This window comes from Cyphomyrmex costatus, unplaced genomic scaffold (assembly GCF_001594065.2).
Source record: "Cyphomyrmex costatus isolate MS0001 unplaced genomic scaffold, Ccosl1.0 scaffold1572, whole genome shotgun sequence".
NCBI classification, from domain to species: Eukaryota; Metazoa; Arthropoda; class Insecta; order Hymenoptera; family Formicidae; genus Cyphomyrmex; species Cyphomyrmex costatus.
Genome location: NW_017275579.1, coordinates 17171 through 40045, shown reverse-complemented (window position 1 = coordinate 40045; position 22875 = coordinate 17171). Strand labels below are relative to the sequence as shown.

At 35.7% G+C, this 22875-nt stretch overlaps 1 protein-coding gene across 3 annotated transcripts; it reads left to right on the top strand.

Annotated features, from left to right (window-relative positions):
- Positions 1-1473: 1473 nt before the first annotated feature.
- LOC108771378 (FK506-binding protein 5) lies at positions 1474-19012 on the top strand. 3 transcript variants are annotated; one of them, XM_018536647.1, is made up of 9 exons: positions 1474-1875; positions 5977-6092; positions 6562-6775; positions 11728-12061; positions 12444-12747; positions 13175-13474; positions 13846-15155; positions 15804-16526; positions 16635-19012. In XM_018536647.1, the coding sequence occupies exons 2-9, from the start codon at positions 6003-6005 to the stop codon at positions 16792-16794; spliced, it is 3435 nt and encodes a 1144-aa protein (XP_018392149.1). In that variant the 5' UTR covers positions 1474-1875; positions 5977-6002; the 3' UTR covers positions 16795-19012. The 3 variants fall into 3 exon arrangements, with proteins under 3 accessions (XP_018392149.1, XP_018392150.1, XP_018392151.1); XM_018536648.1 differs by having other exon boundaries at positions 16613-16717; XM_018536649.1 differs by lacking the exon at positions 13175-13474.
- The last annotated feature ends 3863 nt before the right edge of the window (positions 19013-22875 follow it).

The window sequence follows — 22875 nt, the reverse complement described above, 5'->3', positions numbered from 1 at the left end:
CATAGAGAATGGACTGCGCGACCGTGTGTCAAAATGGTCAACAAAAATGAGAGAGAGGGACCGTGGAAGACGGCCATCTCCCTCTCATTCTCTCTTCCATTACACCATGGAATGGAAAAAGATAGAGATGGCCGTCTTCCACGGATCCTCTCTCTCATTTTCGTCGACACATTTTGATACTACATAGATACGGGATCGCGCAGTCCATTCTCTATGTCTTTAAGCGCAACCGATGTTCCGCGTCCTGATTAGCTGACTGTCAGCCAATCATGACATTCATTCAGTGGTATTAAAAATGGCTGACTAATAGACGATTGGTGGATTTCATATTTCGTCTGCAAACGACGCCATTTTTAATACTTTTCTTAGTAATTTTGCGATACTGACTTAAGTCGGTTGCGCTTCTTTGATATCTAGGACTCTAGGTAGGATTAGGTAGGATTATTTTGGTACGAGCGTATCAAGCAGGAGTATCGTACTAAACTGATACGAGTATCAAATGATACAAATGGCAATGTAAACGCATGAAACATATTTAATACGTGTACCAATTCTTTCACGATGTAAACCAGGCCTATGTCAGTAAAACTGAATTTTGTTATCATTTTAGATGAAACTTTAAAAGCAAATGCGAACATAAAACAAGAGATTAATAATTTAATAATGCGCCAATAAATTAATTTTATAAGATAAAGTTTTTTAATGTTAATAAAAAGAAAGTTAGTGTGTTATTGTGTGTTTAAATAGTATTGTAGTATAATAAGCTCTTCTTTAAAGATGCAATATAAGTAAAAGATAAATTACTATTAGAAAATTTTTGGATTTAATATACACAGTTATAAAATAAAAAGCAGAGAAATTATTTTTTATGTTGAACGTTCGTTATTATATAATTAAAAAACGTTGCATAATATTGTTCCAAATATATTTGCGTTATACAATTAATTCATTATAGAGAATTTGAATTAAACATACACACTTATAATATATACGCGAATCAACGAAGAAAATAAATCAACTAATAAAAATTAATTAATCTAGAAAAACCGTAGGATTTTTACCTAGAATATTCTGGCCGGAATTATCCTTGAATTGATTAGTCATAGATATCGCTGGACACTCTAAGACTATATATGCTTAATCTTTGTAATATCTTTTTCAATTTGCTAGTCTGTACTAGTTGAATAAATTTGAATCTCGATATCGAACGACGTCGCGATAAAGATCGATAGAGTCCTGCGCAAAGTATCGCGCACGTTTTTTTCAGTTCTTTTCAAATCATCTCTCGATTCGAACCCTCGTGGTTGACCATTGAAGGCCAAAACTCAAAACCTCAATGCGAGCATTGCGAGCTGAGAAGCATACCCTAGCACACCCCTGCAAGGAAGCGCAAGCGATGAGTGTGCGCGTGACAAGCACGTCGCTCAAGCATGCAGCTCGAATAGAACGCGAGTTGTGGTGGTATGTGTCGCGCGGAGAAGCCGCAACAGAGTGCGTCTCCTTAGAGGAGTACACAGCTGGGCACTGGCACTGCTGTGGCACGGGGCATCATTGTCGCCAAGATGTAATAAGCTGTCAAGGCGCGGGGATGTCGCGCTAGACAGTTAGGAAGAGCGGCGGGCTCTGGCTGAGAGAGAAAGAAAGAGCGAGGGGAGTGTGGTGGGTAGGAAAGAGAGTAAACGGACGAAAGTGAGAGCGATAGAGCACAAGAGGAAAGAATCACAGGCCTACTGCTGGCATACACGATATCGAGGGTAGAAGCAGGGAGAATATACTGATGCAGAAACGGAGTAGCTTCGGTAGCTGAAAAAGGGCAAAAACGGGATCGATCGGTTGGCCCGCGATAGTTGTAGCAATGGAGGACATCAGACTAGGGTAAGTACTGCTATATTATTTCCGGTCTTGTTGAGCGAATCGCCGAGTCGCGCGACCGGGCACCACTATATACGTATAAACGTATATATGGGATATGCATATATCTATACATGCGTACGTGTGAGTGCGTGTGAGGAGAAGTGCGAGCGCACTCTTGCTGCGAGGTCGACGAGAGAAAGTAGGACGTCAGGGGTGGTTGGTCGACGCGGAGAGGGTGGTCGTGAGGGTGTCCCGCTTTTTCGACCTCGCCGCCGCCGCCGCCGCCGCTGCCAGAAATGCGAACGGAGCTAATGAGCTCCTCTCTTCGCCGAAGGCGGAGGCGAGAGAGCGATTGCTCTGCTTTGCGATGGCTCAACCTCGCGGGCTTGACCTCGACGGCACGGCACACGCGTCAATGAGTGTAGTAGCGAGAGATCGGCCAAGAAGACGTGAAAACGAACGGCGAAGGTCTGGCGCGGATATGCCCTTATAATGCCAGATAGTTGCCAATGGTGACTGCGGTGACAATGTGTGTCACCTGTTCCGACGAGAGCTTTTTCCAGTGAGTGTGACGTATAAAGTAACATTCGTGATTTCTGTAAGAACTCGCCAAGTGAATTGTCACGCTCGAGTCGATTCGCTGTTGCCACGCGATGCCAACGATTTTACATGTGTCTTTTGTGTTCTCCCCTCTATTTATTCATCCATCCATCTTGCTCCTGTATTCGTGAACTTGATAAGCATAAACATTATTTTTACACTCATCCGCGACTGACGTTACCAAACAAAATTAGACTCAATGCGTAAAAGATTTCGTTTCGAGCATTTTTTTTCTCTGAATGGAAAACTTATTGCCACTCGCGACTGTGACCGCGAGTCGTTAATCATATATGATTTTTCACGAAGAAAATATTTGTGTGAAGGAATTATTATATGTATTGTGTGTGAAAATGGGCAGTAGAAGGAAAATGTCTCGCGAGATTTTCATGTACTATTTAAAATCTTGCGCGATGCACGATTCTTATTATCGTTCCCTTTCAATCTTATATGTAATATTTTAAAGTTTCAATTTTATTATCTAAATTAAGGAGTATACATTGAGCTCGGAGCGATAGAGATACCATTTTATCGACCTTTTTCTAAAAGTTTAAATATAGATCTGTTTGAATATACGAAAGCAGCACATGTATACGACGTATATGTGAATTAAAGCGTATATGTGAAAGCACACGGGAAATAGAATTATTAGGCATTTTTAAGGCTAGTTTAGCATTAAACATTATGAATGGCTGCAGAGTTGATGTAATGAATTTGAGTAAAAAAAAAATGAAGAACTGATTGTGACGATTCTACATATAAGTTGCTGCTCACACATTTACATTATACTCGCATATTTCCCTTCCTTCGGTGATCCAGAGATGTCGCGAAGCGTTTAGTCTAATATCGAACCACCTTTTATAATCGATCATCAGTGCGACGTAGGAGTGATCGCATGTAATGTAATAAGGAGCATGGCCACATTTGTCAACGAATTGAAGTATGTATACTACTCATTGTCGGTACTATTAGCGTATGCTGGTGCACTCGCGATGCGCCTAGTCTTTGCCACGAAGAGATCAACTCGTCGTAGCAATCGCTGTAATTTCTTTCTCATGGCCAAAAGAGAGATTATCTTTGCCTGTCTATTACATATACATACACAACATTAGCAAATGAAGTTGTCAAAATTAAATTTGACTTCTGCGTTTATTGTTACGTGACTTTTTACTTTTATGACCAAGTTTACTGTTTGAGCGATTATATCAATACACGGAGGAAAAATCGATCTTGGAATATATAATTTTCTAACGCGTTCGACGAATCTTGTCTCTGTTTCAATGATGCAGTTTAATTATTATAGATCAACAATTAATCAATAAATGCTTTACAGCCATATTAAGATTATTACTACTAAATTTTACAGCATTTTATTTCACTTTTCTGTGAAATAAAGATCATATTTAAATGAGAGATGAAGATGGAAAGCTTAGATGCCTTTGTGACAAACTGCATATTATAAATAAATATCTTGGAAAGTTGTAATTACTGTACGCACGTTTTAGATGTACAATCTGTAGCTATGTCATTTGTGTAGAAAGATTACATGTACATCTTTCACAGGAGTATCATAAGGAAAATCTTAACGCGTAGACTCGCATTTGCGCTTCGAAGGCGATGCGCTATAAATAGAAAAGCCTTGTTAGCGACCTGTACCGCTACCTGCTGATGCATCAGGTACAACAGCTACGTTACGATTACATTATAAGATTATTTGAACCGTGAATGTACACGAATTTTCGACTTTGGATTCGTCGCGGATTCACTCATTCAACCGCAACACCTATTCTATCGTTTAATCTTATGCTTGATTTCGAACTGTGCAAAATTTCGACAGTTACAGTAAATTAAATTATTTGTTGCTTTTCTTTTAACTTATTATTGTTTAAATTATTTACTTATTATTATATATTATTTGTACATATATTTCTTTTTACATTTTTGAATCTTTCTCTAAGGTGATTTGATGTTACCTGCAGTAACATCAAATCACCTTACGTTATTTCTTCTCGAATGGAATTTCTGATTCCATGGTCAAACATCACATTTATACATATGTATGTACATGCATACGTGGTCAACGACTATTCAACTATTCACATTTTCGCCTAGAAAACTTGCTCTGAAGCTAGAGATCATGGATATCCTCGATTATCCACGATACATTTTTTTAGATATTACAAATCGAGTAAAATATAAAGATGTGAAAATTTTGCAAACAGCTTGTTTCGAATCTTGAATATTTTTCCGTCTTTCAAATACAAACTTTAAAGTACAAATAAGAGAGTTTAAGATAAATGAGTTACCTTCTTTGGATTTGAAAAGTTTGCTAGTACAAATACTATAAAGTCTCAAGCTCAAGTGTTCAAGGTAAAGAAAAATGTATTTTTTTTTACTTGACCTGAATGAAAACCAATTTATACTACAATTGCAGGTTCAAGTAAAAGAAATGTGCAATATGAATTTGAAATATTAATTTTCGGGTTTGTAAGAAGGAATCTTTCATTAAATTACGAAATCAATTGAAGAATGTTTGAATTTCTTCCTACTCTTTTTCTTGTTGTAGATATACGATAAATCTATCCTTATCCTGTGCGTTTTCTCAGATTTTCGTTGAATGTTTTTGTGTAAGAAATTGTACTATAGAAAAAATAATAACGGAGATAAATTGTGCGAAAATGCGATTGCTATATTTTAATTTTTTAGCTATATGTTAGATTGGTTTATTTGACAATCGCATCTTTTATGCTTTACACAATTCTGCAAGACAATTCGTTGAATAGTGTTGTAGTCGACTTTTAAAACAATTATCAGGAGTAGTTTATTCTTCTTAGGCACATTTTTACAAGATATGATTACCTTATAAAGATTTAAAGATTATCAAGAGATTTAGCAATGAAATTCATTCATGAATTTTCTGGTAACTTTTAATCTTTAGGTAACCACAGATTGGAAAAACAGGTCTTACAGAATGCGTTATTGGAAATAATATTTAAGTAACCTCATCTCCTCCGAATGTTTAACGCTACTCTAGCTATTTGTAGTATAGTTATGCACAAACATGACGTAATTTAGTAGGGACATTAATTTTCATATTATTTTACAATAAATACAAATTTACTCTTTTTTTTAAAGAGTTTCCTATTTTTTCTTTTTAATGCTATAAATAATATATATCATACAAAAAATTTTTAATACTATAATAAGTATAAAGTACGATTATTATAGTTTTAGATATTGATTAATTGCAGAGCAAGTTTGCAGTTTTTCAAGCTTTATCAAGCAAGAAATTGTGGCGAGAAGTGTCACACGATATATACCTGTTGGTGTTATTACATAATACTTTAGAACTGTCGTGTAACATAACGGCAAGAATGAGAGCATAATAACTGAGACGGCGATTACAACACGTGCTTTTTAGCTTCTATTCACGCTATCAAGATCGGAACAAGATCGTATTCGTATTTTCGTTTCGCGTAAAAACGTCAGCAAAAATATCAGATTTTGATTTTTTACATTTTTCAGTATCATCGTGGTCTGAGCGCTCAAAAATGGCGTCAGGTTTGCCGAATATTCATCAAAAGAAGCTTGGACCAGCGCCGATAGCATCTTTCGAAGACTTATCTGAGGAAGTGGAAAACGTGAGTTTCCTACCCTGAGCTTCTTCCTCTATTAAATTATCCAGCTCGAGATCGGTTTTCTTCCTCTTTTCCGCTTCATATCTCTCTCTCTCTCTCTCTCTCTCTCTCTCTCTCTCTGTGGTTCGTATTCATAGTTATAAATCGACTCGCGATTGATCCTCATTGCAGATGAGCTAGATTTGAACTAAAGTTTTGACACCCACACAATTGGATTTATTAAATAGTAGCTTGAAAAGTGTTTTTTAAATAAAAGACTAATTTAAACCTCGAATCGAATCTCACATTGAATCTCGATCCTCAACTTAAATCCCGATGTATGTATGCGATCTCGAGATTAATCTTCTCGATCGTCCGTGAGTTTTGTGAGTCACTGCGAGAAGCTGGCCCGCGACCTGAGCCCAACAACCAATCAACCAATCAACCCCGTGTGACTGTGCTACAACAAACCAGGAAACGAATTTGAATGCAGGGAGAATCGGCGGCGGCGGCAGCGGCGACAGCGGCGGCGGCGGTAGCGGCAGGGCGAATGCCGGGTATCGTTGAGGTCACCACGCCTGCAACGCCTGGCAGTTCGCTCAAGACACCTAGCACGCCGCGAATTGATATCAGTAGAGCAAGCAGTTCTTCGCATCATGAGGATAGTAATTCCAGGGACTCGTCACCTGAACGGGAGCTTCTCGCAGGTGATTACTTTTTTGTTAACTATTGTGTCGATCGCTTTACTTTCTTTTCAAGTTTTTTTTTTTATACCTTATACTCTCAACGATCTCGATTAGGGATGTAACGAAAGTGGTTATAGCGAAAGCAAATGCGAAAACGAAAGAAAAAAATTTTTTGCGAAAGCGAAAGATCTTTTTTTTCTAGTGAATGATTAAATCAGCCACAATTACAGACAGTCACGAAAAATAATATATAATATTTAAATAATATTGCTAATTCCTATTCAAATTATTGAATGATATTGGATTGAGAAAGATGAATGCAAATGTATAAATTAGTATTTGCATATGAACGACTTATTTATTTTAAACTAAATAATCAAATAAAATACAAAATACATTAATTATAATTATATAAAATAAAAATACAATAAAATATATTCTTATTCTTGAATCTTGTATTGCAACTTGTAAATACATAAAATAAACTGACTCATATAACTTTAAGTAAAATAACTCAATATACTTTTTATTAAGTCAACATAAAATAAAATTCTTCTAAGAATTAGTTATACTTTTATATTATATACTTAATAAGAATAAGTATTACGTATTAGCTTATTTAGATTGGCAAACCAACGAATGAAATGTAAACTGCTTTCCCACCATCTAATGTGCCCTCGGTGAAGCTGCGAATTCCACAGGCCGGACAAAATCTTTCGTTAAAACTTTCGCATAATTAAATGCGAAAGCAAAAACGAAAGTGAAAGTCTAAAATGATGCGAAAGCGAATATTCGTTACATCCCTAATCTCGATTGCACTGCGTGAAACTTTGGTAATATACGATATTCGCATAACATTAAGTGAAATAAATTTGATAAAGAAACTTATTTTAATCGATTTTGATAAATGGATATAAGCAGTATTTTATATAACTATGAGGTATAGTAAAGATCAGACACTATAATTTTTTTGAGATACCGATAGGAATAGTAAGCCATTAACGGTCAAGATAGATCTTGGAAGCTTCTAATATAATTTTCGTGTGAATTTATATACTACGTATGTAGATCTTTAAATGCGCGCCGAAATTTTTTTCAGACTTACAATGCAAACTAATAAACTACCGCAGTACTATCACGAATTAAATTGACTAACAATTTAACAATTTTGATGCACATTGCATCTTGGATCTTAATAATATGTTGAATGACATATTAAAAATCTGTAAATAATTTAATTACATTGCGAAAAATATTACCACGGCCGGGAGTCGAACCCGGATCGCTTGCTTTACACGCAAGTGTCCTAGACAATTAGACTACTGAAGCTAATATGATAAAAAATACTATGATAAAAAATATTTAATTATTAAATCTTATGAGACCGTACATGTGAGAAACACAACCAATAAGAAATCCCCTAATACAGTCGAGCTGGATCTTAGGTACTATTATAATTCCATTTGAATTTATATATTACATATGTAGTCTTTTAAACCGCGCGCTGAACAATTTTTCGGTCTTGAAACGCCATTCTACGAAACTATCGCAATAATATCACGAGTTAAATTATCTAGCAATTTAACAATGCTCATAGCATCTTAATAATGTTGAATGACATATTAAAATCTGTGAATGACATTAAAAATCTGTAAATAATTAATTTATATTGCGAAAAATATTACCCTCGGCCGGGAGTCAAACTCGGATCTCTTACATTCCGTGCAAGCTGTAATAAAATATTTTCATTAAGTACTTTTCTAGTTATAAGGCTTGCAAGTTACAACACCGCCAGCATTAGCACTCAAAGTGTATCACATGGAGATTGTCTGGTCGGATTTACACCTCTTTTATGTGTGTGCGTGCGTGCGGATGTGTGTGCACACACAGAAATAAGGATCTCAAGATTCGTCATTTTCCCGGTATTTTACGACCAAATCCTCTCTGCTCTGTGTGTGTCTGTAGAGGAGATGTGTGGGTGTGGGTAAGTATATACATGTGTGGTGTGTGTACATTTTTCAATTAAATGATATTTTTGTTTATTGTTATTTTTTGCAGGCATTTTAATGAAAATAAAATTCCTTTTAAATCGAATTAAATGTTCGAACACAGTCCATTGTTGTCGATACATAGTTGAATTCGACGTTGAAAACTGTCATCAGTAGATAGAAGAATATTTCTCGAAATTTTTCGGCAAACAATGATTATGCGTTCAATCATATTTTCCCTTGTTGTAGGCGCTTCAGCGTATATAATATTTTTCAAAAAACCTCATAAAAAGAAATCTTGACTTCTATTTTTTTTTTGGACTTAAATCCGGAATTTAGAACACCATGCTATAGGTCCACACAATACAAATGAGGTGTAACTCCGACCGGGTAACTATCGTTGATATACCTTAGATAATGCTAATGCCGGCGATGCTGTAACTTGCAGGTTTTATAACTCGAAAAGTACTTGTATCTTATAGTGTTTTGAAAAGATCTTATATGATTCCTATTTATATTATTATTGCGAAGAATATTACTAAGGCCTCGATAGTCTAATTGGCTAGGACAGTTGCGCGTAAAACAGGTACGTGATCCGGGTTCAACTCCTCTGGTCGAGGTAATATTTTTCGCAATGTAAATTAAATTATTTACAGATTTTTAAAATATGTCATTCATAGATTTTAATATGTCATTCAACATATTATAATATTAAGATCAAAGGTGCAATGTGCATCAAAATTGTTAGATTGTTAATTAATTTAACTCGTGGTGTTTATTATTGCGTTGTAAGTCTGAAAAAAAAGTTTCGGCGCGCATTTAGAGATTTATATACATAGTATATAAATTTACATGAAAATTATATTAGAAACTTCTAAGATCTAACTTGACCATTAATGGCTTATTCTCATCGGTATTTACCCTCTGATAGCAAAACCAATTACAATACCGTAGCCATCTGCGTCCGCATTTGGCTATGGATTTGGCGACAACATTTGCTGACATGTTTTGCAGCAGATTGGTGACAAAAACCGAGCAGAGTCTGCCGACATGATCTGACAGCAGATTGGTAGCAAAAACCGAACAGAGTCTGCTGACAATATTTGGTAATACAGATTCTGTCTACAATTTGTTGCCTTTCTGCAATCAAAAATTGTCAACAAACTCTGCTCGGTTTTTGCAACCAATCTTCTGTAAGACATGTCAACAGACGTTGTTAGCAGTTTAGCAGCAGTTTGCTGACAATACAGACTCTGTCTACAATTTGTTGCCAATCTGCAATAAAAAATTGTCAGCAAACTCTGCTCGGTTTTTGCAACCAATCTGCTGCAAAACATGTCAGCAAATGTTTTCGCCAAATCCATAGCCAAATACGGCCTTGAATGCCAAATACGGCCTTGAATGCGGACAGAGGAAGAAAAAGAAGAAGAAGGAGACGTTACTTAATTTTTCATTAAAATCATCACTTTTCGACCACTTGTATCTCCAGAACGGCTTCACCGGTTTAAAATTTTTTTGGCTCAAATTACTCGTGGCGACGTCGCCTTTCATATAACGCTCGATTCAAAATTTTTTTATATTTTAGTAGTTATGCTCTCCCGAAAAATGGACTTTGGTGGCTCGGGATAAGAGACTTGTAGTGTCTTTCAGTTTTTGAACATGGCCGGAGACACTACCGCGTCTCTTGATTAAGTCATTCGAGGATATACTTTGGACTTTGGAATTGTATAAATAATTAAATACATATAATTATTAGAGATGTAAAAGAATTCTTGCATGGTGTTGAGGTTAATGGTATGAAATGAATCGAAATATTTTAAATGCGTTTTTATAAATGCAATAGATTACAAATATGTACATTTAATTAATAAATTAATCTAAATAAACGCGGCAAGCGTTATAAATATATTTTATGTAAACTTATTCAATCTTCTACTACTTATCATTTTATCAATTTTTAAGTTTTTATTAATTGCGATGTTCAACATGGCATAGTTAACACACTGCAATGATACAGTAATCGAACATATGTACATATAATCCAAGGCGAATATATGTATATCCAAGGCGAATTAGCGTGATTAAATTAAGAATTTATTGAGCGCGTAAAAAACGAGCTTTGCATGCAGATTCTATATATTTTGAATTGTTTCTGAAAAAGAATTCCTCAGATGAAGGTTTTAATCAATTTAACTATTATAGAAGAGTTTAGTAACGATCAGTTTATACTGATTCTATCTCGATTATTTAGTGGATTTTTGTATGATATATGCTGCACAAATTACGTCATTAAAGCCTCGAATCTTCATCAAATTTCTCATTTGATCGTTATTACTGACACAATCTTCTTATCTATTCTGTGTAGTATTATACTTTCACTATTACGATTGAATTTTGACCAATACTAGTGTTAATTCTTTTCTTTATATCTCGCCAAATGTTGCTGCAAATTAAATGTACAAAAAAATTAAGTCTTACCCTCCTTTATGTGAGACGAGTCATGTATTTTACAATTAAAATACATGAAGCAATGAAATTGGGTCTCTCTTATATTATAGAATAAATTTTAAAATCCATTTAATATACTATGTACATGGAGATAGATCGAGACAGTGAAATTATGATAATTGACTTTAATTGAATAAAGATGATCTTTAATTGAATTTGAAAACTTATATGTTAGTGCGATATTAAATGTGTGATGTTAACATACTTCATAGCCTGATGGAACATTTGAGTAATATAACGATACACTTACATTCATACATTTTGTAAAAAAACGCGAGAAGACATAGACTTGTTAAATTGTTCAACTGTTATGGACGATCATATGGACGATTGGTGATATCAAATGCAATAAGGGAGAAATTGTTCGTAATATTTAAACGTTTGATTTCATCTACATAGACTTTAAGAGTTATTGGAGACTTTTTGAGGACGTCGTTTAAGAACGAAAAAGTTTAGAGATCTCGTGAATTTCTATAGGAACGGATCCTCCGTCCGGTTGCAAGCTGACTCTGGGTTATAAGGAAGACGCTCAAGATCTGAGGTCTTCTACGGAGGAGCTGGATTTACAGGATCCCGTCCACGAACAAGATCTTAAACGGGAGTCCAAAAGGCGAAAGCGAAAGGAGACTGATGGATCTCAATCGGATTATAGCGGCAAGCAGCTAGGTCAGGATCGTGAACGCAAGGACAGTAACTGCTCGGAGATATGTTTGCTCAACATCAGCGGTAGAACATCTAGATTATCGTCGGTTGGTAGTCAAGGCTCCGGCGTCTCGGGAAAGCTCTCGGTTATGTCAGCGACTTCCTCTAGGTAAAGAACGCATGATAATGAAGATGGAAATATGGCGCAAAATTTTGTTCTTTAAGAGAATAAAGCGGTGTTTTTTGAAAATTTTGTTCACTCATCCTAAGATCTATTATTAACTTTCTTTTATGTTTTGCAATTAAATTCTCTCTTATTACATTAATATATGCGCTAGAAATTGATTAAAGAATAAAGCTATCGCGTTACTTGTTATTTGGATTATTACTTATATTACACAAAGTTTAAAATTTTAAGTTCCTAGATTATTTTTCTTTGACCTTCTTAAAGATTTACTAATGGAAAATGAGAAAGGTGTTTTATTGAAGAAAATTATACAGCCTAATATATGAGAAAAATAAAACGTACGTTGTTGATAAATTTTTTTTAGATCTCCCAGTCCTCACAAGTGTCTACTAGAGACGTCGTTCTGCGGAAGCAAGCCGACATTGGTTGACAATCTGATAGAGCCGTCGAAACCGGAGACCGATGATCTCGAGAAAATACTCTTGAAACGGGAGGCCGATACAACGAAGGCATTGATTCCCGAGAGTATTAAAGTGCCTATGATAGGTGGTAATCTGAAGCCGGATCCATTGGATAAGCCCAGAAGACGCGGTCGTGAGGAGCGGAAGGAAATCTTCAAACGAGAAGTGGAAATTACTAAAAGATTTCTGGAGAAAGTTAATATAGAGGTTGGTTCTGTTTGTTAAGCTCTTGTTCTTCAGTTGCCTAATACATTTTATCGAAAAACATCGAGATAATACTTGTAAGCCTTCTCTCACAAATTACAATCTTTTTATATAAAAATTATATATTGTTTTATTATAATAGAACTTTTATTAAATTGAATTTTATCAAAAAATTCTATCAATGTTAACATAAGACATAGGCGCGTAATAGTACAAAGTATCATAAAACTTTTTTTTCCTTCTCTCTAATCTATTAATGTTACTAATCAAAATGTAAAGAAATCTCTTCTGAATATATGCTAAATTGAAAATATCGTTAAAATGTTCTCGAATAAGATGCAAATAAATATTTTTGCTTTCGAAAGCGAGACTAAAAGCTAAATATATATTATATCTTTTCTCGTACTGTGTGTGTGTATGTATGAGATAGGTTCCGATAATAAAAAAATCGGGCCAGCAACAAGGATCGACACTGCAACAACAGCATCAACAGCAATATCAATCAAAGATTCAAATACAAGATGTTCAAAAACCCGCGACACTCGATTTTAACGACAAAAGGAAAAAAGCTCAAAATTTTAAGGAGATTGTTCAGACGACGCCTACGACAAGTAGCCTTATCGGAAGTCCCAAATTGCCCAGACATCAAAAAGTTCGTGATTTGGAAGGCTCGCGAACACCCAGTCCATCATCCGTATCTAGAAAAAGTAGTTTTGCTTCATTATTTAAGGTATATGCATAATATCTACATAATATAAAAATTTGCAGTTTATTTGCAATTAAAAAAGAAAAGAGAAAAATTAATTGTAGATTATATTGCTGAAGTTTTAAAAATAAATTATGAAATGTATTCCATAATTTGGAAGTGATGTTTCTGAATTGTGCGTGCGCGCCTATGTGTGTGTGTGTGTTTGTAAAATAATCATTACGGTCTTTTTTAAATACATATTTTTATATTCAGAGGACGTTTTAGCATCTTTCTAAAACATTTCACAATTTTTATTTAGAATAGAATTTGATTTAAAAAAAGCGATAATAATATTTAATTTTCTATCAAGTTGCTGAATCATATCGTTGATCATTGTATTTATTATTAAACAGACTAGAGCCGACGGTAACGTATTGAGTCCAGAATCACCGTCACCTAGCACAAAACCACGACGAAGTCTGACGTCGAAATTAAAGGACACTACAGAGGGTTTGAGAAGTCGTTCGAAGTCACGCGAAAGAGTTTCCGTCGATAAGAGTTCTATCTTGAAAAAAGATTCGAAGAATAAAGGGGTGTTTTCGTCTACACTGAGCTTGTTTAAGAAACGCGAGAGGAAAAAGAGCTACGATGAGGCAATCGCGGCCTCGTGCGACCTCGAAGTCGCTAGTGGAGATGAACACCCATCTCTAGAGAGCATCGGTCACGTGGAGTTTACGTTCAACGTAAAGGAGGAAAAGGAAAAGAATCGTCAAGATGATTCGATCTTTATTAGTCTGCATGCCGATGACAGAAACTACGAAGAAGCCTTACCGTCAGAAAGTGTCTCGATACCGTTGGAAACACCGACCAAACTATTGGACGAATACGAGTCTGAGGGACCGCGTTCGGGTAGTATAATCACAGAGGTATCGATTGAGCACCATCCGTCGTCGATTGCCAAAATTAGGACTGAAGCGCGGATTGAAACGATTACAACACAGGTTACATCCAGAAGTTCGTCCAGAGATAGTCAGCTGTCGCAGAGCGAGTCAAAAGATTCGTATATATTAAAAAGTTCGTTGAGGGACTCGAAGATTAGCGGACAGGCTAATAAAATAGTCGGAACACCACCACCAGCCAAGTCATCGACTACGGTTAAACCAGATATTAAACTAGCGATTACATCGGAAGTTAAATCAACAGACTTTCGAATGTTGTCTAGTTTATTGAGAGAGTCTATCGGTAAAAAACCGGATATAACAAAGCCAAAGAGAAAAAGTAAAGAGAACCAGCAGCAGCAGCAACAACAGCAGCAGCAGCAGCAGCAGCAGCCAGAACTATCCGAGAGAATAAGCGACGATGTAGCACTACAACAGAAAAGAGTAAGCGCGGGAGAGTCTTCTCGAGCTGCTCAAGAAACTAAAAGATTCGATCATCTCGATGATAAGATCGGCAAGTCGTTGGAACAGGAAGGTTTAGTAAAAGCGCCCAGTGTGATATCCGATCTGGATCATAACAGCTCCGAATCCGAGAGAGATTCAGAGATTGAGTTTATTCGCAATAAGGTTGAGAAATTGACTGAGGAGCTACCAGACGAGCGAAAGGGTCTCTTCTACGAGGAGAGTTTTGAGGAGGATCTTCCATATATACCGACGACTCTGCCATTAGAAAAGAGCGTAGCTGTACCCATTCTACCGGTTAAACAACGACTTCAGGAAGTAAGGTAATTATTTTAAATAAAAATTTGGAAGTCTCACACACATGAACGATATATATTAGTGTTCCATTATGAAACTGACTAGTTTTATCAGCATGTTCAAATGGTCAGTCTAAGCTAATTAATTACTATACATCGTGGATTGATTCGGCTTTGTTCTCAAGATATGAAATAAAAATGCCAATGCACCAAAAATCATCCAAACACGTAAAATGTCCGGTTACTGCATTCCTACGAGAAATACGAGAAGATGTACGAGAACAGGCGATGACATTGCTAATGTAGTCACTGGAGCAACTGGGTCATGGTATCTTTACAGAGAGGTGAACAATTTAAATAATACTTGTGAATAACAGAACAATTTACCGAGTGTTGATAGTATGATTATAATATAAATAATGATAATATAGTATCATATCAATAAATCAAATAATTGTTACATGAAATCGAAGAGCTTTTCTTATGGGGCCTTGTATATATAAAATAAAATACTCATATCTTGGAAACGAAGAATCGACCTATTATGTATATGAACTTTTGCTTAAAGTAACTATTTAAAAATGTTAGCATAGCTTGTCAGTTTTGTAACGGAACAGCATGTATTATATATACATGATACTAACTTATGATTTACATTACGTTGATTGTTATCAGAACAATTCCAATCGAGAGACCGCGCTCAACGACCCCAATAAACCCGACCTTGTTGGATGAGTTTGTAATGCAGACATCGCTGGACGAGAGGCGGGTGGAGCGAATGAAAATATCTCTGCCACGAGAGGATAGCTTCAAATTGAAGAGTCCGCGCCGACAATACACTAGTACAGCAAATACGTTCACAGAATTTGCGGGCAAGGTGCCACCGGATGGCGGTCGCAAAGGCGTTACTAATCAAGGGAAATCACCTAGTCCACCTCCACTGCCACCGAGAGCATCAACAGCGGCAGCGGCGGCAGCAGCAACGGTAACAGCATCATCATCATCATCAGCAGCAGCAGCAACATCAACATCAGCGACAGCAGCAGCCCGGCTGAGCAACTGGATCAACTTCGAAGAGATACCGGAGAAGCGAAAAGCACCGAAACGGATACAGACGATACCGCGGCCAGAGGATGAGATCGCAAAAACTGTCAGCGGTGGTTACAACTACGTGCAACCGGAAGAGTGCAAGTGTGAGTGCCATGAGGAATCTAGGCGAGCGTCCATGCGGGAAGCAGCGGCGGTGGCAACGGTTACGACTGCCGCCGTCACTGCCACCGGCACCAGTACCAGAACTTCCTCTTGCAGCAGTAACGGCGAGCGACCGTGCAATGGCGAAAATTGTACGGCGCCAACTATTGGTGGTGGTAGCTCGGTCGATCGCGCCAGTATCGTCAGGTAAATTCAATCGGTTACCGATTGTCAAAGTGAACTAACCACGTGTCCAGTTCGGGACGATCCGCGAAGGCGCTAGTGACGAGTAGAAATCTGTTTCTGTACTTTCAGTGACAGTTCGCTGGAGTGTTCGCTGAGTCTCGACGATAGTCAGAGCACGCAGGTGCTTCTCGGCAACTCGACGAAACCCTTCGCAATGGATCTCGACGTGCGTTCCAATAGGTCGAGCATCATATCGCAGGAGGAAAACGACGAGAATCAGCACCAATAATGATATATAACAATTGTAATAGTAATACTCGCATAGAGCGCACTTACGCCTTAGAATCTTTGGATTTTTCTTTTCTATACGTATAAGGAAAGAATTAATCCGAGTTCTTCTGCGACGAGTTAAAGGACGATTCCGAAAGAAATGTACGCCATCGTCGCGTTCTCTCGTCGTATTTTTTTTTTCTATAAGAAAAGTTTCCAAAATACTTTTGGAAATCTTGAATAGTGACGGAATCGGTTCTCCACTTTTTGGTAGGTAGTAACAGGCGCGCGATAAAACTTCCGATAGTTGAAAGTATACATACATCGCTGCGCGCTCGTGTTTTCGAAATCGAATTTCGAAATGTCTTTTGTCTTCGGCGTCACGCAATTGTTTATCTGTACAACGTTGTATGCCAATCGGACCATTTTCATATAATCGGACCGCGTCAGATTTACACACTGTTATATACACTTTCGCAATAGTATTGTGTATCACTGCAATATATCGCGAGTTCTTTCTTTTCCTTTTTCTTTATTTTTCTTTATTTTTCTTTGGCGTTAGTCAAAGTCGCACTCACATCATGACTCATTACAACTTATTATATGACTTTCTTGCTTGAGAAGCTTATTTATATATCGTTGAAAGTTGAAACCACATGTAAGAGAATGAAATGTAGAGTATCGCGTATCACAAGTTTTTTTCCAAATATATATTTAAGAATTTTTGGAGAAAAACCGCAATTAGACGATAACCTTAATTATTTTAGGGTTTAAGGGTGCAGACATAAAATAGCAAAAATAATAAGGGATAACGATTTCAAACTATCAGTAACTGCGCATGTTCCGATGTATTCGATTTCTGGTTGGTTGAAATTCCTTATTTCTTCTGTATATTTATATTTCTGCATTCTTAAAGTTTGTCATACGCATACACGTACGCGATGATATTTTGTTAAAGAGAGACAAATATTTTGTTAGAGGCACCCAGGATGGTGGCTCGCTAATGTTTTTCTACTAATCTCTATACTAATTAATCACTAGTTTTCTCTGTTGAAAGAGAATTGTACCGCATCACGAAATGTCGGTGAAACACTCGGACGTTGCTCGTATCTCGTTCTCTTCCTTGAAAAAAGATATAAAAAGTAAAATATATGCGCGGCGCGCGCGCACACACACATACACACGCGCGCGCGCGCGCCGATGATGAGACGAAATTTCGCGATGTTCGAGTGAGCTTTTGAAGCTTATCATATCATGTAGATAGCATAGATTTATATAGACACATATATCTCCGTGGGCACGTTGATCTTTTGTATCGAAAATGAGAAGTTTATTCAATGTTGAACCGGGGGTACCGGTACGATCATTTATTGATCGATTGTTTTTTAAACGATAGCATTTACGAACGATTTAAAACGATTTTACGATTATCTATTGTAATGCCAGACAAGCATTTGCGAACGGTTCGGCTGCCGATATCGTAGGCATTATAGTTCCAACGATTAACGTCGCGCATAATTATGAATACTCGTCGTGGAACACTCATCGGAATGTTAAATGCACGCGAATCAATCTAACGTGTACTACGCATACACAGATTTTTCCAACTATCGCACTGTCTTGCAGAATACTCCTAATCGTTGGCGACTTATCTATTCACCACGATCTCTTTGCATTATCATTTTTAGATCTGGCTTGGCGAGCCATCATTCACTCGAATATGTTAATTTTTAAGGGAGTGATTTTTTGTCATTCTCTCTTGGTTGGAAATTTCAGAAAGTCGAGACGAGATGCATTTATTAATCGTGCGCGTTTCATAAGTCTAGCTCTCATACGATAGAGAGAAAGACAGTTCTATATTATCTACCTCCTTAAAAAAAAAAAAAGAAAAACAGAAAAATGTACCAAAGATAATCGAGTGTCTGTGGAGGGTTGTTACATTCACGCTTAGAAAATCAGCCCGATAACACAACTAGCTCGGTTTGATCTCTTTTCTCGCTGTAAGATCAATTTTTTGGAGAATGGAAAAGAAATGGCACGTATGTAATATTATAAAATATTTGTAAAATAAATATAATATATAAAATAGATCAAGACTTGCGATATTGAGGTAAACGAAACCTTATTTCTTAATGGTCCAATGTCCAATGGGTCGAAGATCTATGATAGAATGGAAATTATTAAAAGCGTTAACACGCGCGCGCGCACACGCGCACACACACACACACACGGGGTGGGCCATTTTAAATGATGCATTAAGATTTGTCGAAAATTAAGGTTTTTATTGCAAAATGTTTTTATTACAAAAATTTTGTAATTTCGAAGAGGACATAAGATTATACTATTACTACTATTAGTTTGATTTTTAACAATAGTTTGAAAATTATATTTTATTTTTTAAATAAATATTTCCATCTTTATTGTATAATTTTATAATCGAGGGCAAGGCATTTTTTAAACTCTAGTTACAATCTTTTTTATAATGGTAAATTTCTAAATTGAGTATTTAGAGTTTAAGTATTACTGGCATAGGCGCCGACTTATCAAAAATATTGAGGGGACCGAGAAAAAATGTCAAATGACCTTTATTATCTCCGGTCTTTTTTTTCCCAGTACTGACATTGTATTTACTTACATTTGGTTTGTTCGTCTTGCTTACATTTTTTACACTAAGCATCTTTGTTTTATTTCTCTTTGACGCTTGAAAAAATATATTTATCTCAATTTAAGTATAAAAGTGTAAACAAAACGAACAGATCTATTGCGATACTTCCATGACAGTGTATGTACTACCTCTACGTGCGCGGTCTTTCTATTCCCGTGCGAAGTTAGCACGCCGATTTTCAGTGCGGTTTATAAATTCATTTGCAATAGCATTTACTAGAGCTCTAGATTTACAAGAGTAGCGCAAACTGCCCGCCATTTTTTACCTATACAACACGGTGCGAAATATGAACGAGATATAGGCTGCCTTCACTATATGACAAGATCGACGAACGAAATCAGATTTTCCCGTTAGTATGCAGTGGAATTTTCTCTTTTATCTGCTGCGAAAAGCAGCCAACTGTGCAACACTACGGAGTTGGCTGCTTTTTTTAAAATTATTGTTTAAAAATATAAAATATATAAAATTAATTAAACGTTAATTTCAAATCGCGCGCGTTCCTAAAGCTGTCACTAAAGCTGTCACGAACATAGGTCTAAAATGGCGATTGAAAAAAGGAAGGGCGAAAATGCCAACAAAGGAATGCGCTACTTTTGTAAATCTAGTTACTAATTATCATTGTTTCTTCTACACATGTAAAATACTTAAAGAATTTAATCTTTGTTGCATCATAGAACTTCATATATACGTTAATAATCTCTTTAAAGAAAAAAATGAACGCTTGGCTGTACATGTACTCTTACAGGAATCGTTGACATTATTTTTACAAACTTCACCAACTCTGGCAATAAATTCGCTATATGTATAGCGAATCACATGGCGCGGTCGACTTTCTTACAGTGTTGATCACAGAAATTATTTGTGATTGTTAAAAAAATTATTGGAGGAGCTAAAATTGTGCTATGCCCTCCCCTCTCCCGTCGATGCCTATGACTACTATATTAAAGTGTCAAAATTTAAATGCCTCACCTTGTGTACATATCTGTGTATACTACATGCCCAAACAGAACAGATTACGATAATGTCACCAAAATGATATTATAATAAAATGAACCATAACTATTCAAAAAATAATTTTTAATAATAATTTTGAAGCTATTTCGTGATGTCATTTGATATCAAGTTAGCTTTGTATTCTGTTTGAGATATCATATATGTATACACGTATGAAAAACAGTTTAAATATAATTTAAAGATTACTCAAAAAAAGAGAAAATTTAATATTGATAAAAAATGTCTCGTTTGCCCTATTAGGATCAGACGTATGTGTCGTAACCTAGTAACCAAAACTATTTAAACTAAATTAATTAATTATAGCGAATTAATTAACTTAATTAGATTATATAATAATTCTTTGGTAACAAAAACTCCCATACAATTTAAAATTAACTTGAAAAGAAAAAGGGGCACTAGGAATTAGGCGCAGATAACTTTACGCAAACGCTGATATTTATCAAGCAAACTTATTTATTACAAAAATTATTCTTACATGTTTCGGCTCATTTTTTAGCCTTCTTCAGAGACAATGGAAAGTTACTTAAATAAAATATAATTTAAAATTGACAAAAGGATAAAAGATGTTTAAACACCGCAAGCTCCCCCACAACCGAGAAATAAAATCAGATGACAATTTCATCTTAAAGAACACAATAATATGCACGATAAAGGCAGAAAAGAAAAATTAATAAATGGAATGTTGAAATTCAGGGAAATAATTTCCCAGAATTTCTTAGAAAACTGATAATTTTGAAATTGGATTTATCATAATTACAATTATTTTACCGGGAGCGGGGAGGCTCACCATGTTCACAATAATACTATATCGCAAACACTCTCAAAACCGGTTTTCAGAGTAATTTAGGGCAGTTAGTCTCACAAGTAAATCTACCGAAGTGTAAATCTCCGATTTTGATGAAATTTGGATATGTTGTAAAACATGAAAAACTAAGAGATACGTATTTTTTTTTAGCGGCGGAAAAACATATTTAGGGGCTGTTTCACCCCCTAAATATGTTTTTCCGCCGCTAAAAAAAAATACGTATCTCTTAGTTTTTCATGGTTTACAACATATCCAAATTTCATCAAAATCGGAGATTTACACTTCGGTAGGTTTACTTGTCAGATATAGTGAGTCACAACCAATTGTTAGACGGTATTAAATTAAAATTATCAAATTACAGATATCAAGTGCTAACACTCAACCACTGTGCACAAGCGAGACTGACTAGACAGACGTGACAAACAACAACGCTATTTATATCTTGTCTATGATCGGGAAGTAGACCTTGGGAAGCCCCTCCATGTCTCCTAGTGCACCTTTTTCTTTCCAAGTTAATTTGACTTAATTAGAATGAAAATCAGTATACGTACGTAACTATAAGTATCTATTAGATACTTATAGTTACGTTATTGATGATCGACTGATTGCCTAATTTATAATAATTCAAAAACGATAATCATGTTTTTTATTTAACATTGAAAACCGAAAGTCTCATCTGTCTTATTTTGTGTGAGCTCTGTATATACTGAAGTAAGTCTTCCTTACCTCTTCCCTTTCCCGTCTCTAAGAAAACGTGTGATAAACACCTGTATCTACGGTGCTAGAACTCTGTCCGATTTCTCGGATCGAAAAACGTGTAGCCAATTGTTCTTTCGTAAAAACTACAACTGTTGATTAGTTATACATTTCTGGATCTAAGAATTTGAATCGAATTCTAGCACTGTGGACACAGAGCCATATAGGGTTTTTGTCTTTTCTGGCTCACTCTCGCAGTTTGGTCAACCTCATACATATTTTCATAGAGACGGAGAAGGAAAAGAATAGGAAAGGATGCCACTCCAGTATGATATAAGGTAAATGTACCGGTTATTGAATAGTTAAGGAATTGCACGACGAGATCATTTATTTAAACTTTAGAAACATTAAAATTTTAGTTTATTATACATGCTTATAGTAAGAATGGATGTTTTCTGAAACTAAATCCATTATCAAATACCTATGTATGTTATTTACGTTTATTATAAATTGTATTTAGTCATAAATATAATATGATTCAAATGTCCTAATTATTGGACAAAAAATGTGACGTGTCTTTGTGTCCACAAAAGTATGACCCAATTATTGGACAAATAATAAGCAATTTTCTTATTATAGAAGAGAATCGCATTTTACTTACTTATCAATCAAGATTGTTCAAAAAAGTTTATCGAAATTGTAATTAGTGAAGTTTTATATAAAGTTTTATATGTAATATATACAAAATATGTTTGCAGTAGACAGGTACGCTAAGGAATGTCCAATAATTGATACACGCATATGTGTGAATATCCTAATAAATGGACGATTGTCCATAAACGAAATTTTTTTTACAAAAGTATTTTTAATATGAATAAATTATATAATACTTAATTTCTAAATAATATGAAAAATTGCTT

Coding starts and splice junctions, on each gene's coding strand:
- LOC108771378 (XM_018536647.1), top strand. CDS start 6,003: ATGGCGTCAGGTTTGCCGAATATTCATCAAAAGAAGCTTGGACCAGCG. Junction 6,776..11,727: donor TGAACGGGAGCTTCTCGCAG/GTGATTACTTTT, acceptor GAATTTCTATAG/GAACGGATCCTCCGTCCGGT. Junction 12,062..12,443: donor ATGTCAGCGACTTCCTCTAG/GTAAAGAACGCA, acceptor AATTTTTTTTAG/ATCTCCCAGTCCTCACAAGT.